This window comes from Salminus brasiliensis, chromosome 1 (genome assembly GCF_030463535.1).
Source record: "Salminus brasiliensis chromosome 1, fSalBra1.hap2, whole genome shotgun sequence".
Taxonomy (NCBI): domain Eukaryota; kingdom Metazoa; phylum Chordata; class Actinopteri; order Characiformes; family Bryconidae; genus Salminus; species Salminus brasiliensis.
Window position 1 is genome coordinate 96,156,098 of NC_132878.1, and position 13,676 is coordinate 96,169,773.

The 13,676-nt window shown below is 44.1% G+C and overlaps 1 protein-coding gene across 1 annotated transcript in view; it reads left to right on the forward strand.

Annotated features, from left to right (window-relative positions):
- Window positions 1–2,297: 2,297 nt before the first annotated feature.
- plekhg4b (pleckstrin homology domain containing, family G (with RhoGef domain) member 4B) overlaps window positions 2,298–13,676 on the forward strand; it is a 49,628-nt gene continuing 38,249 nt past the window's right edge. Inside the window, exon 1 of the mRNA XM_072692494.1 lies at window positions 2,298–2,576. Coding sequence (XP_072548595.1) covers window positions 2,526–2,576 — 51 coding nt within the window. The 5' untranslated portion in view covers window positions 2,298–2,525. The remainder of the gene's footprint in view (window positions 2,577–13,676) is intronic.

Genomic DNA, 13,676 nt, shown 5'->3' on the forward strand with positions numbered 1-13,676 from the left:
TGTTTTGTAGAACCTTATAAGTTGATTATGTATTAGTGTATATGATCAAACAGGTAGTGGTCAGTGAGAGCGTCTACCTGTAATTAACTCTATATAACATTAGAATAAACCCAAATAAACATAAAGTCAGTGGTCAGTGAAAGTGTCTATCTGTAATTAACTCTATATAACATTAGAATAAACCCAAATAAACATAAAGTCAGTGGTCAGTGAAAGTGTCTATCTGTAATTAACTCTATATAACATTAGAATAAACCTAAATAAACATAAAGTCAGTGGTCAGTGAGAGTGTCTACCTGTAATTAACTCTATATAACATTAGAATAAACCCATATAAACAAAGTCAGTGGTCAGTGAAAGTGTCTACCTGTAATTAACTCTATATAACATTACAATAAACCCCAATAAACATAAAATCAGTGGTCAGTGAGAGTGTCTACCTGTAATTAACTCTATGTAACATGAGAATAAACCCAAATGAACATAAAGTCAGTGGTCAGTGAGAGTGTCTACCTGTAATTAACCCTATATAACATTAGAATAAACCCAAATAAACATAAAGTCAGGGGTCAGTGAGAGTGTCTACCTGTAATTAACTCTATATAACATTAGAATAAACCCAAATAAACATAAAGTCAGTGGTCAGTGAGAATGTCTTCTTGTAAAACAGTGTTATTATTTGTGTGTTTCTATTTAGTCTAATATATATATATATATATATATATATATATATATATATATATATATATATATATACAAATTTTAAATGAATTTGTATTTAGAAGATTCTTATGTTTTGGAGTTTTGGACACAAAATAGCGGATAGTGTTCGAAGAGAAAAGAAAGGAAATGCATTTCATGAAAAGAATACCCTGCCAACTGTGAAGCACAAGAATGGGGGTTGTGTTGCTGCCAGTGACGCTGGAAATATGGCACGGGTGGAGGGAAGAATGGATTCCACAAAGTACCATCTGTTAAAAGACTGGAGATGAAAAGAGGATGGCTGACACAAACTGAAACCCTTAGAAGTGTCCTCACAGTCTTCTAATCTAAACATCATAGAAAATGTATTTGTGGACCTTAAACAAGCCGCAACGTCCCTGAGAAGAACATCTCAGAACTGAAGGCATTAAAGAAGAGTGGGAGAAATTCCAACTACAGGAACAGGATCAGTGCATTAGGACTTCAGGACTGAAATACTGTCCACTGTATGTCCAAATGTGTGTGGACGCCCTTTCTAATGAATGCTTTCAGCTACTTTAAACTTTACACCCATTGCTGACACAGATGTGCAACGTCACACACACAGCTTGTCTAGTCCCTGTAGAGAAGAAGTACTGCCAATAGAATAGGACCTCTTGGCACCATGCTGCCTAATGCCAGGCGTGGCCTAGAGGGGTATAAAGCCCCCCAGCATTGAGGAGCTGTGGAGCAGTGGAAGAACTGTGTTCTCTGGAGTGATGGATGGTGGTGGAGCTCCATCCAGTACTTTTAGGATGAGTTTGGGAGTTGGGGATGATGAGGTGGTGTAGGGTGGTGATCATCCAACATCCTGACCTCACTAACGCTCTTGTCACTGAATGCAATCAAATCCTCACAGCAATGTTCCTCCAAAATAGTAGAAAGCCTTCTTCTTCTCTGGACAGTAGAGACAGTTACTCCAACAAAAGCAGGGTCAGCTTTTTTAATGCCCTTGATTTCAGAAGAAGCAATAAATAAGCAGGTGTCCCAAAACTTTTGTCCATACAGTATATCTGGCTTTCAGGGCCTTGTCTGTGCTCCTGTACTGAGTCAGTGAAAGGTGACCTATATGTGTATGGTTGGGGGATTCCCTTGGCTGGACTCAACATTGCACTGCACTTTTATACCTCCCCAACCCTGCACCACCCCCCCCCCACACACACACACACACACCACCACCACCACCACCCTTCACAAAAGCAGCAGAATAAGCTAAAGCCTGAGTCCATTCGTACTGGCAGGACAATGAAGGAGCATGGGGGGGGGGGGTGGTTTAGGGTTAAAGAAATGAAATGACAAGTGGAAGGGTGGAGGGGTGGAGGGGGGGTTCGCTGCAGGGCAAATGTGTGTGTGTGTGGTTGAAAGGGGGGGCGTGGGGGTCTGTCATTGTTGTGAGCGGGTCAGGTTGTGTGTTTTTTCAGCGGTAAAGGAAGTTGAATGAGTGTGCATTAGCTAGCTGGGAGAGGCCAGCTGAGCAAGGGGCGGGCAAGAGAGGGAGGGCGGGATAGAGCGAGAGAGAGAGAGAGAGAGAGAGAGAGAGAGAGGGAGAGAGGGAGGAGAGCTCATTGCCTATCTCACGGCAGAGTCCCACAGGAGTCAAACAGAGAAGCAGGGAGAGAGAGAGTTGGAGTCTGTCACTGAGTTTGTCTCAGACATGGACAAAACAGGCATGAGTCAATCTTCTGTGGTCACGATGGAGCCGTAACTGACCGCCTGGAAGTTCCTCTGGACTCTCGTTTGGATTACTTATTTATTCATCGGTTCTTTATGCTTGAGGAAGCACCATGCACACCAGAGGCAAGTCCCGCAGCTGCGACAACTACCTGAGCATTAAGGTGAGCGTTTAAAGGAGTTGATGTAGTAGAGGACAAGAATGGACATCCCAGTGTCCCTCAGTGTCTCTCAGTGTCTCGTAGTACCTCTCAGTGTTCCTCTGTGTCTCTCAGTGTCTCTCAGTGTCTCTTAGTACCTCTCAGTGTTCCTCTGTGTCTCTCAGTGTCTCTCAGTGTCTCTTAGTACCTCTCAGTGTTCCTTAGTGTCTCTCAGTGTCTTTTAGTGTCTCTCAGTGTTCCTCCGTGTCTCTCAGAGTTCCTCCGTACCTCTCAGTACCTCTCAGTGTCTCTCAGTACCTCTCAGTGTTCCTTCAGTGTCTCTTAGTGTCTCTTAGTGTCTCTCAGTACCTCTCAGTGTCTCTCAGTACCTCTCAGTGTCTCTCAGTGTCTCTTAGTACCTCTCAGTGTTCCTTAGTGTCTCTTAGTGTCTCTCAGTACCTCTCAGTGTCTCTCAGTAACTCTCAGTGTTCCGTCAGTGTCTCTTAGTGTCTCTCAGTGTTCCTTAGTGTCTCTCAGTGTTCCTTAGTGTCTCTCAGTACCTCTCAGTGTCTCTCAGTGTCTCTCAGTATCTCTCAGTGTTCCTCAGTGTCTCTAAGTATCTCTCAGTGTTCCCTCAGTGTCTCTTAGTGTTCCCTCAGTCTCTCAGTACCTCTCAGTGTCTCTCAGTGTCTCTCAGTGTCTCTCAGTGTTCCTTAGTGTCTCTCAGTGTTCCGTCAGTGTCTCTTAGTGTCTCTCAGTGTTCCTTAGTGTCTCTCAGTACCTCTCAGTGTTCCTTAGTGTCTCTCAGTGTTCCTTAGTGTCTCTCAGTGTTCCTTAGTGTCTCTCAGTACCTCTCAGTGTCTCTAAGTGTCTCTCAGTGTCTCTCAGCGTCTCTCAGTACCTCTCAGTCTTCCTTAGTGTCTCTCAGTACCTCTCAGTACCTCTCAGTGTCTCTCAGTGTCTCTCAGCATCTCTCAGTACCTCTCAGTGTTCCTTAGTGTCTCTCAGTACCTCTCAGTACCTCTCAGTGTTCCGTCAGTGTCTCTCAGTGTTCCTTAGTGTTCCTTAGTACCTCTCAGTACCTCTCAGTGTCTCTCAGTGTCTCTCAGTACCTCTCAGTGTTCCCTTAGTGTTCCTCAGTGTCTCTAAGTATCTCTCAGTGTTCCTTGGTGTCTCTCAGTGTTCCCTCAGTGTCTCTCTGTGTCTCTCAGTGTCTCTCTTGTCCTCTTCAGGCCGGTTCGGTTCTCTAGTTCTCTCTGGTATGTAGTTAACTGCTTTGGTCAGCGGTCAATTATCATCTGAATAGGAGGAGGAATTGAACCTTGCACTGTTTAAAAAAGCCCAGGAAGCTTCCCGTCCTGCTCCCGGAGCGACTCTGGGTTCTTCTGGCATTTATTTCTGGAACGTTTTGTGACACTCTTATAAATAAAGGTGCTTCATGTGGTTCTTTGAGCAGCACCTTAGAAGAACCACTTTTGGTTCAATAAAGAAGTAAAGAACCGTATTTGTAATCAAGCTGTGTGCGTGTGAAGAACCTTTTAAAGGTCTGAAGGTTCTTCACTCACACATCTTTACTAACATAGTTCTTTATAGAACCATGTTTCTAGGAACCGTGTTTGTAATAGAGACGTTTGAGTGTGAAGAACTTAAGTGTGAAGGTCAGAGGAACCATTACTTAGCGTCAACTAAAAACTGAAAGGTTCTTCACTCACACATCTCTTTTAGAAGAATAGAAGAACCACGTTTGGTTTGGAAGTAAGAAGTTCTGTGTTTATAATGTGTAAGAATGAAGAACCTTTTAAAGGACCTCCTCTTGATGTAAAAGTTCTTTACCAATTCAAAGGTTCCTTACAGAACCATGTTTCTAAAGCTGTGTGAGTGTGAAGAACCTTTTAAAGATCTAAAGAACATTTACATGATGTCACCTAATCACCTGGTTCTTTCCCAATTCAAAGGTTCTTTACTCACACATTGTGTCCATGTCTGTAATAGAGACGTGTGAAGAGTATTATGAACCTTTTTAAAGCTGTTAAAGAACCTTCTCTTCATGTAAAGGTTCCTTAAAGGTACTTCACTCACACATCTCTGTTACAAACATGTTTCTTTATAGAACCACATTTATAGGAACTGTGTTTGTAATAGAGACGTGTGAGTGTAAAGAACCTTTTAAAGGTCTGAAGAACTTTCACTTGATGTAAAGGTTCTTCACTTACACGTCTCTACTAGAAGAATGGAAGAACTACCTTTGGTTCCATAAAGAAGTAAAGAACCATGTTTCTCTTTGGTTCCATAAAGAAGTAAAAAAACATGTTTCACTTTGGTTCCATAAAGAAGTAAAGAACCATGTTTCTCTTTGGTTCCATAAAGAAGTAAAGAACCATGTTTCCTTTTGGTTCCATAAAGGAGTAAAGAACCATGTTTCCTTTTGGTTCCATAAAGAAGTAAAAAAACATGTTTCACTTTGGTTCCATAAAGAAGTAAAGAACCATGTTTCTCTTTGGTTCCATAAAGAAGTAAAGAACCATGTTTCTCTTTGGTTCCATAAAGAAGTAAAGAACCATATTTCCTTTTGGTTCCATAAAGGAGTAAAGAACCATGTTTCACTTTGGTTCCATAAAGAAGTAAAGAACCATGTTTCATTTTGGTTCCATAAAGAAGTAAAGAACCATGTTTCATTTTGGTTCTATAAAGAAGTAAAGAACCATGTTTCCCTTTGGTTCCATAAAGAAGTAAAGAACCATGATTCCTTTTGGTTCCATAAAGAAGAACCATGATTCCTTTTGGTTCCATAAAAAAGAACCATGTTTAATTTTGGTTCCACTAAGAAGTAAAGAACCATGTTTACGTTTATGTTTGTAACAGAGCTGTGTGCGGGTGAAGAACCTTTGGAAGATCTAAAGAACCTTCTCTTGATGTAAAGGTTCTTTAAAGGTTCTTCACTCACACGTCGACGTGTTTATGGATTATGGTGATTAGGAAAATCAGCTGATCAGTCAGGATCTGCTGTATGATGAGATGCTATCATTATCAGGATCAGCAGACCTGGCTTCTGCAGACCTGACTTATATATATATACAGTTACTGCTCATTTACATATTATCAAATATTCCAGTTACGTACATTTTGCACTCAGAAAGTGTGTGGTTTGAACAGGGGTGCACAAACTTTTGCATACGACCAGCCAGCAGTGTCTCTGAAGCTCTAAGCTAACATGGCCGATCTTGTCTATTGGTCTGTTGACCGTTAGTGTTGGACACAGATGGAATTTGGCCTCCACCAGAACTGCCCACCAGTGAGCACAGCGAGCCATGGCTGCGGGCCCGGGGAGCAGAGAGGGTGAAGGGCCTTGCTCAAGGGCCCAACAGTGGCAGCTTGGCGAGCCCGGGGTATCGAACTGCTAGAGAAGCCCCCCCACCGCTTGATATGCTATCAAATATGGTGTCAGATAGGGTGGGAGGGTCCGGTATCGTCATAAGTGTAGCAAGTGTACAGTTTAGGCCAACTTGTCGCTCTGCCATTAGCCCGCCGGCTAAATGGAGACTCTGCCTTCAGTAATGCATGACTGGTCATTTCATGTCTGACCGCACTAAATGAGAATGGCTTATTAGCCCTTTGTTGTCGATTAATGAATGATTAACTGCTTGTTAATTAACAGCCGGCAGTCCCGGCGGCTAGCCTTCAGCACAGTCAGCCCGCTGCTAGCGGAGCTGCTCAGGGTTAGCATTAGCATTCACACTGCTATCAATCTGTCACATTTCAAATGCTTTCTAGTGTCCACTTCACCACACACACTCACCCACACACACACACACACACATCCCACCCATCACTCTTCCCAGGCAGTCTTTGTTGCCTGTTTAGCACTCCAGAAGGGACCACCAACCCCCCCAACCCGAATAAAGGCCCAAACGTAGCACCACACAGCAAAGGAAGAAACTGGACACCACAATGGCTATTGAAGTGCTGCCTGAGTGTGAAGTGGAGCCTTCAATCAGAGGGGTGTATTGCCGTAGCCGGTCGTACGGCTGTAATCAGCATCCTAATTAGGATCCAGTGCGCTTACAAAGTGTGTGTGTGTGTGTGTGTGTGTGGTGAGGAGGAGATCTTAGTCTTCAATTACAGCCTGTAACCAGTAATTAGTGTGTAGTGATTATAATCCAGTATGAATCTGCAGTGTGTGTGTAGTGTGTACAGGCTGACAGTAATTAGTGTGTAGTGATTATAATCCAGTATGAATCTGCAGTGTGTGTGTAGTGTGTACAGGCTGACAGTAATTAGTGTGTAGTGATTATAATCCAGTATGAATCTGCAGTGTGTGTGTAGTGTGTACAGGCTGACAGTAATTAGTGTGAAGTGATTATAATCCAGTATGAATCTGCAGTGTGTGTAGTGTGTGTAGTGTGTACAGGCTGACAGTAATTAGTGTGTAGTGATTATAATCCAGTATGAATCTGCAGTGTGTGTGTAGTGTGTACAGGCTGACAGTAATTAGTGTGTAGTGATTATAATCCAGTATGAATCTGCAGTGTGTGTGTAGTGTGTACAGGCTGACAGTAATTAGTGTGTAGTGATTATAATCCAGTATGAATCTGCAGTGTGTGTGTAGTGTGTACAGGCTGACAGTAATTAGTGTGTAGTGATTATAATCCAGTATGAATCTGCAGTGTGTGTGTAGTGTGTACAGGCTGACAGTAATTAGTGTGTAGTGATTATAATCCAGTATGAATCTGCAGTGTGTGTAGTGTAGTGTGTACAGGCTGACAGTAATTAGTGTGTAGTGATTATAATCCAGTATGAATCTGCAGTGTGTGTGTAGTGTGTACAGGCTGACAGTAATTAGTGTGTAGTGATTATAATCCAGTATGAATCTGCAGTGTGTGTGTAGTGTGTACAGGCTGACAGTAATTAGTGTGTAGTGATTATAATCCAGTATGAATCTGCAGTGTGTGTGTAGTGTGTACAGGCTGACAGTAATTAGTGTGTAGTGATTATAATCCAGTATGAATCTGCAGTGTGTGTGTAGTGTGTACAGGCTGACAGTAATTAGTGTGTAGTGATTATAATCCAGTATGAATCTGCAGTGTGTGTAGTGTGTGTGTGTGTGTGTGTGTGTACAGGCTCATTATTTCAGCTTGGCCCTTTAAGGACCTCACACACTGCTGGCCACACTCACACACACACACCCCTCTATTGTCCTAACTGTCCTAATCTGGTGGGAAGTCAGACAGCCTTTGATGAGTGTGCTGTGTAGTTTGTAGCACCTGTGTGTGTGTATGTGTGAGTGTGTGTGTGTGTGTGTGTGTGAGTGTGTAAGTGTGTGTGTGTGTGTGTGTGTGTGTGTGTGTGTGTGTGTGTGTGGGATGGGGGTTTGGACAGTTCCTGTGTTCTTGTTCTTCTGGCAGGGTGCAGTTCAGTCCTCCATCAGCCGGGCCTCTGTGTGTTTCTGTGGGTTTCAGCGCCGGTCTCACATTACTCTTCACTGGAGGAGTCATGGTCCAGCAGAGACCTGGAGCGCACCGGCCTTGTGTTTCTGACCCCCAGGAGAGAGAGAGAGAGAGAGAGAGAGAGAGAGAGACAGAGAGAGACAGACAGACAGACAGACAGACAGACAGAGAGAGAGAGAAAGAGAGAGAGACAGAGAGAGAGAGAGAGAGAGGGAGGGAGAAAGAGAGAGAGAGACAGAGAGAGACATAGAGAGAGAGAGAGAGAGGGGGGAGAGAGAGACATAGAGAGAGAGAGAGAGGGGGGGGAGAGAGAGAGAGAGAGAGAGAGAGAGAGACAGACAGAAAGAGAGAGACGTACAGACAGAAAGGAGGAGAAAGAGACAGAAAGAGACAGAGACAGAAAGAGATAGAGAGACAGACAGAGAGACAGAATGAGAGAGAGAGACAGACAGACAAAAAGAGAGAGACAAAGAGAGAGAGACAGATAGAATGAGAGAGAGAGACAGAAAGGAAGTGTGAGACAGACAGAGAGTAAGAAATCTAGACTGCTGATTGACTCTCTAAATTACATTATATGATTCATAAACATTGTATGTCCAAATGTTTGTGGACACCCCTTTTACTGAATGCGTTCTCTAGAACGATGGTTGGTGGAGCTCCATCCAGTACTTTTGGGATGAGTTGGTGATGATGAGGATGATGAGGTGGGGTGGTGATCATCATCCAACATCCTGAACTCTCTAACATTCTTGCTCCTGTTGCTGGATGCAATCAAATCCTCACAGCAATGCTCCTCCTCCAAAATCTAGTAGAAAGTCTTCTTCTCTGGACAGTAGAGACAGTTACTCCAACAAAAGCAGGATCAGCTCTTTTAATACCCTTGATTTAAGAAGAAACACTGAATGAGCGGGTGTCCCAAAACTTTTGTCCATCGAGTGTATATAGAATATGATGTGGTTTGAGCCACACCCACTGGCACCTGCACTCAGTGTGGAAATTAAAAGGACAATATTATTCAGGAGCCAGTATCAGATCCCAACCCGTACCCAGCCCTGTGTGTGTCAGCTACACTCTGTGTCCTGAAATGTGTGTGGGTGGGTGTAGGGGTGTGTGTGTGTGTGTGTGTGTGTAGGGGTGTGTTAGTGCGTTTGTACCACCTGGAATCCACATCCTAAATCCACTGGTATAATTATGGGCCGAAGCTCCTTGTGGCTACCTCACAAAGAGAGAGAGAGAGAGAGAGAGAGAGAGAGAGAGAGAGAGAGAGAGAGAGAGTACAGACAAAATGAGGAAGAGACACACAGAGAGAAAGAAGAGAAAGACCAGAGAAAGATGAAGACAAAGGAGAAAGAAGAAAGGGACAAGGAGAGAAAAGAGTGAGACAAAGAGAAAGATGAGAGATACAAAGAGAGAAAGAAGAGAGACAGTAGAGAGACAAAGAGAAAGACAAAGACACAAATTAGAGAGACAATGAAAGAAAGGAGAGGGACAAAGAGAAAAACAGAGACATAGAGGAGATACAAATGAGAGAGACAATGAAAGAAAAGAGAAAGACAAAGAGACAAATTAGAGAGGCAATTAAAAAAAGGAGAGGGACAAAGAGAAAAACAAAGAGACATAGAGGACATTCAAATGAGAGAGACAATGAAAGAAAAGAGAAAGACAAAGAGACAAATGAGAGAGACTATTAAAGAAATGAGCGGGACAACGAAAGAAAGGAGAGGGACAAAGAGAAAGACGAAAGATACAAAAAGAGAAAGGAGAGAGACAAAGAGAAAGACAAAGAGACATAGAGGAGATACAAATGAGAGAGACAATGAAAGAAAAGAGAAAGACAAAGAGACAAATGAGAGAGACTATTAAATAAATGAGAGGGACAACGAAAGAAAGGAGAGGGACAAAGACAAAGAAGAGAGGGACAAAGAGAAAGACGAAAGATACAAAAAGAGAAAGGAGAGAGACAAAGAGAAAGACAAAGAGACAGAAGAGATACAAATGAGAGAGACAATGAAAGAAAGGACAGGGGCAATGAAAGAAAGGAGAGAGACAAAGAGAAAGACAAAGAGACAAAGAAGAGAGACAATAAAAGAAATGAGAAAGACAAAGAGACAAAGAAGAGAGACAATAAAAGAAATGAGAAAGACAAAGAGACAAAGAAGAGAGGGACAAAGAGACAAAGAGGAAATTGGAAAAAGAGAGTGAATAATGAGAGGATGAGGGCGAGAGAGGGCGAGATGTAAACAGTGGGTATAAAGGAAAGGGAGGTGATTTCATGGTGTTGTGAGTAAGACAGCTGGCGAGAGAGTGAGAGAGAGAGAGAGAGAGAGAGTGAGAGAGAGAGAGTGAGAGAGAGAGAGTGAGAGAGCGAGAGAGAGAGTGAGAGAGCGAGAGAGAGAGAGAGAGAGAGAGAGAGAGAGAGAGAGAGTGAGAGAGCGAGAGAGAGAGAGAGCGAGAGAGAGAGAGAGAGAGAGTGAGAGAGCGACAGCTCCACTGATCTTCACACACCTCGGCCCTCCTTCAAACACTGCTTTCAGCCCTGTGTTTGGTCTATGCTGGTGGTGACTCAGGGTGTGTGTGTGTGTGTGTGTGTGTGTGTGTGTGTGTGTGTGTGTGTGTTGAAGGGAGAACAAGGTGTGTAGGTTAGCTGGACGCTGAATCTCAGCTAAGCTCTGTCCGATCGAGCCCGCTTTTGTCTTCTGCCAGCGGCGCCAGCCTACAGGACCTGAAGGAAGACTCTTTGAGGCGTTTAAAAATATGTGGTGATGACTTTCCTGCCATTGTTGCCTTTCCTCCTCTCTGCTCCGCTCCTCCCTGTCACTAAACCAGCGCTGGGTCATGTTCCAGTGGCACCAGAAAGCTTCTGGAGATACGGGTTGTTGGGGAGAATTCATAGGTGTGAAGCTTCCACCCTCGACCCCTAAGGTCACCCTGCCCAAGGCCGAGCATTGGGGTGAGAGGTTCTCTGGAGCGATGGAGCTCCAGCTGACACTTTTGGAATGGGTTGGAGCAGCAGAACTGAGGCTAAATGCAATCATATCCTTCACAGCAATGTTCCAACATCTAGTTTGAAGCCTTTTCAGAGACGTAGATGCTGTTGCTTTCTATTAACAGCCTGGATTTCAGAAGAAAAGGCCACCAACACCTGTTTCTCCAAAATGTCAACTTTACAGGAGAAGGAAAAAACCTCCATAACTTTAAATAGAAGTCAATGGAAAAAGATTTCATTCCAGGTCATTTTAAAGAGTTTCTATTGGCCCGTTCATCATGGACATCTGACATGATGTAAAGAACCACTCGCAGATTTGCATTTTGTCAAAAAGTGAAAAATGCTTTTTGGACAAAAGTATTGGGACACCTGCTCATTCATTGTTTTGTCCAAAATCAGGAATAATAAGAAACACTGTTGTGCTTTTGTTGGAGTAGCTGTGTCTACTCTCCAGGGAAGATGGCTTTTTACTAGATTTTTAAAGTAGCATTGCTGTGAGGATTTGATTGATTGCATTCAGAGCAAGACAAGAGCGAATCAGATTGTTGGATGATTGTTGGACAACTCCCCAACTCATCCCAAAAGTACTGGATGGAGCTCCACCACCATCATTCCAGAGAACAGGAACTAGACAAGCTGTGTGTGTGTGTGTGTGCATTTGCACAACTGTGTCAGCAATAGGTGCAGCTTAAAGTAGCTGATGATGTGCTGCTACTACTGGTTACGTGTGGATCACTGGACTACCCTCTGCGCAAACTAACTGAATTAGAGTGGACACGGACAAAGGCCTTCTTGTCATGGTCTCGTGGCGTGTGGACACACACACACTGTCATTGTGTAACTCTGGCCCGCAGATGAGCCGAGTGTGAGGGAATTTCAGAGGAAGCCGCTCTCCACGCTGCAGCCAGGTCACGCTGTTGGAAAGTGGAAATGGAGTCGGGGTCAGCGACAGGCGTCAGCTCTGAGACTGCGGGCAGTAGAGGGTCATTCTGGAAAACCGGAACAGGAGGCTGGAAAAAGTGATTAGTGTAGCTCCACAAGGCCTCTGAAGGTCGGCCTGTAGTATCTGGACACCTAAGACATTAGCAGCAGATCCTTAAAGTCCTGTAAGTTGTGAGGTGGGCGGGGCCTCTATGAGCATCAGCAAACCTTGAGCGATCCTGGCCTGTCTTGGAGCACTTTTGGTAGGTAGGCACTGACCACTACATACCGGGAACTCCCCACAAGACCTGATGCCTGATGTTCTGGAGATGTTATTACCCAGTCACTGTGTAGAACCTCTAGACAGTCCTGCTTCTACAACAACCTTCATCACCTTCAAGAACTGACCGTTCACTCGCTGCCTAATATGTAGATCCCCCACTGGAGCCTTCACATCACCTGGCAGTGGTTTTAATGTTTTGGCTGATTGGAGTATATATATATATATATAAATGACATCTATAACTTAGCATGAATGGGCGGGGCTATTTAAAAAAAACAATAAAGTGAATTACAGTGAGCGAGGAATTCAGGACAATGCCGGCCTCATCCGCTTCACTTCCAAGGCACAGAATTCGGCGCGGCCGAGCTCCTAAAGGGGCCGGAGTCTATTCCTGGAATGACGTGGGCTGAGTTGCAGGATGTAAACACAATAGCCGTGTGGCCGGTGGCTCAGTTCACGGCTATTGTAGGTTACAAATGTGGTGAGACTCTGGAGATGAAGCTTGTGGATGGACATGGACCTCACCACTGACCTGTTTACTGGCCTTTAGAAACTCCTTAAAACTTCAGTGGGGAAAGGGGTGGGGCTAAGATGGAGCACTGCAAGGACACTTCTTATAACCATAGTCTAAATGGGCGTGGCTAAACTGAACCCCTATAAGTGTATATAACTTCCGTGTGAATGATTGGGGCTAAACTGGACCTCTATAAGTGTATATAACTCCAGGGTGAATGGGTGGGACTAAACTGGACCTCTATAAGTGTATATAACTCCAGGGTGAATGGGCGGGACTAAACTGGACCTCTATAAGTGTATATAACTCCAGGGTGAATGGGTGGGACTAAACTGGACCTCTATAAGTGTATATAACTCCAGGGTGAATGGGTGTGGCTAAACTGGACCTCTGTAAGTGTATATAACTCCAAGGTGAATGGGTGGGACTAAACTGGACCCCTATAAGTGTATATAACTCCAGGGTGAATGGGCGTGGCTAAACTGGACCTCTGTAAGTGTATATAACTCCAGGGTGAATGGGTGGGACTAAACTGGACCCCTATAAGTGTATATAACTCCAGGGTGAATGGGCGGGACTAAACTGGACCTCTATAAGTGTATATAACTCCAGTGTGAATGGGCGTGGCTAAACTGAACCCCTATAAGTGTATATAACTCCAGGGTGAATGGGCGTGGCTAAACTGAACCCCTATAAGGACATGACTTGAGGGAAGTAGGAGGATTTAAGGACAGGACAGAACCGAGGCCGTGGATCTTCTCAGCCCCAGGCTTAGCGTAGTGCTCGGGGTCAGGGCTGTGCTGGAGGAACATGGATATGAGAGGATGCTCTGAGCACATCCTGAGCTGGGAAAAGTCTAGGGATATTCAACCACACACACACACACACACACATACATACACACACACACAGGATTTTCCAGCCTGGCTGTGTTATTGTCCGGCCCGTGACGTCATCTGACAGGTGTTTCCTGTCA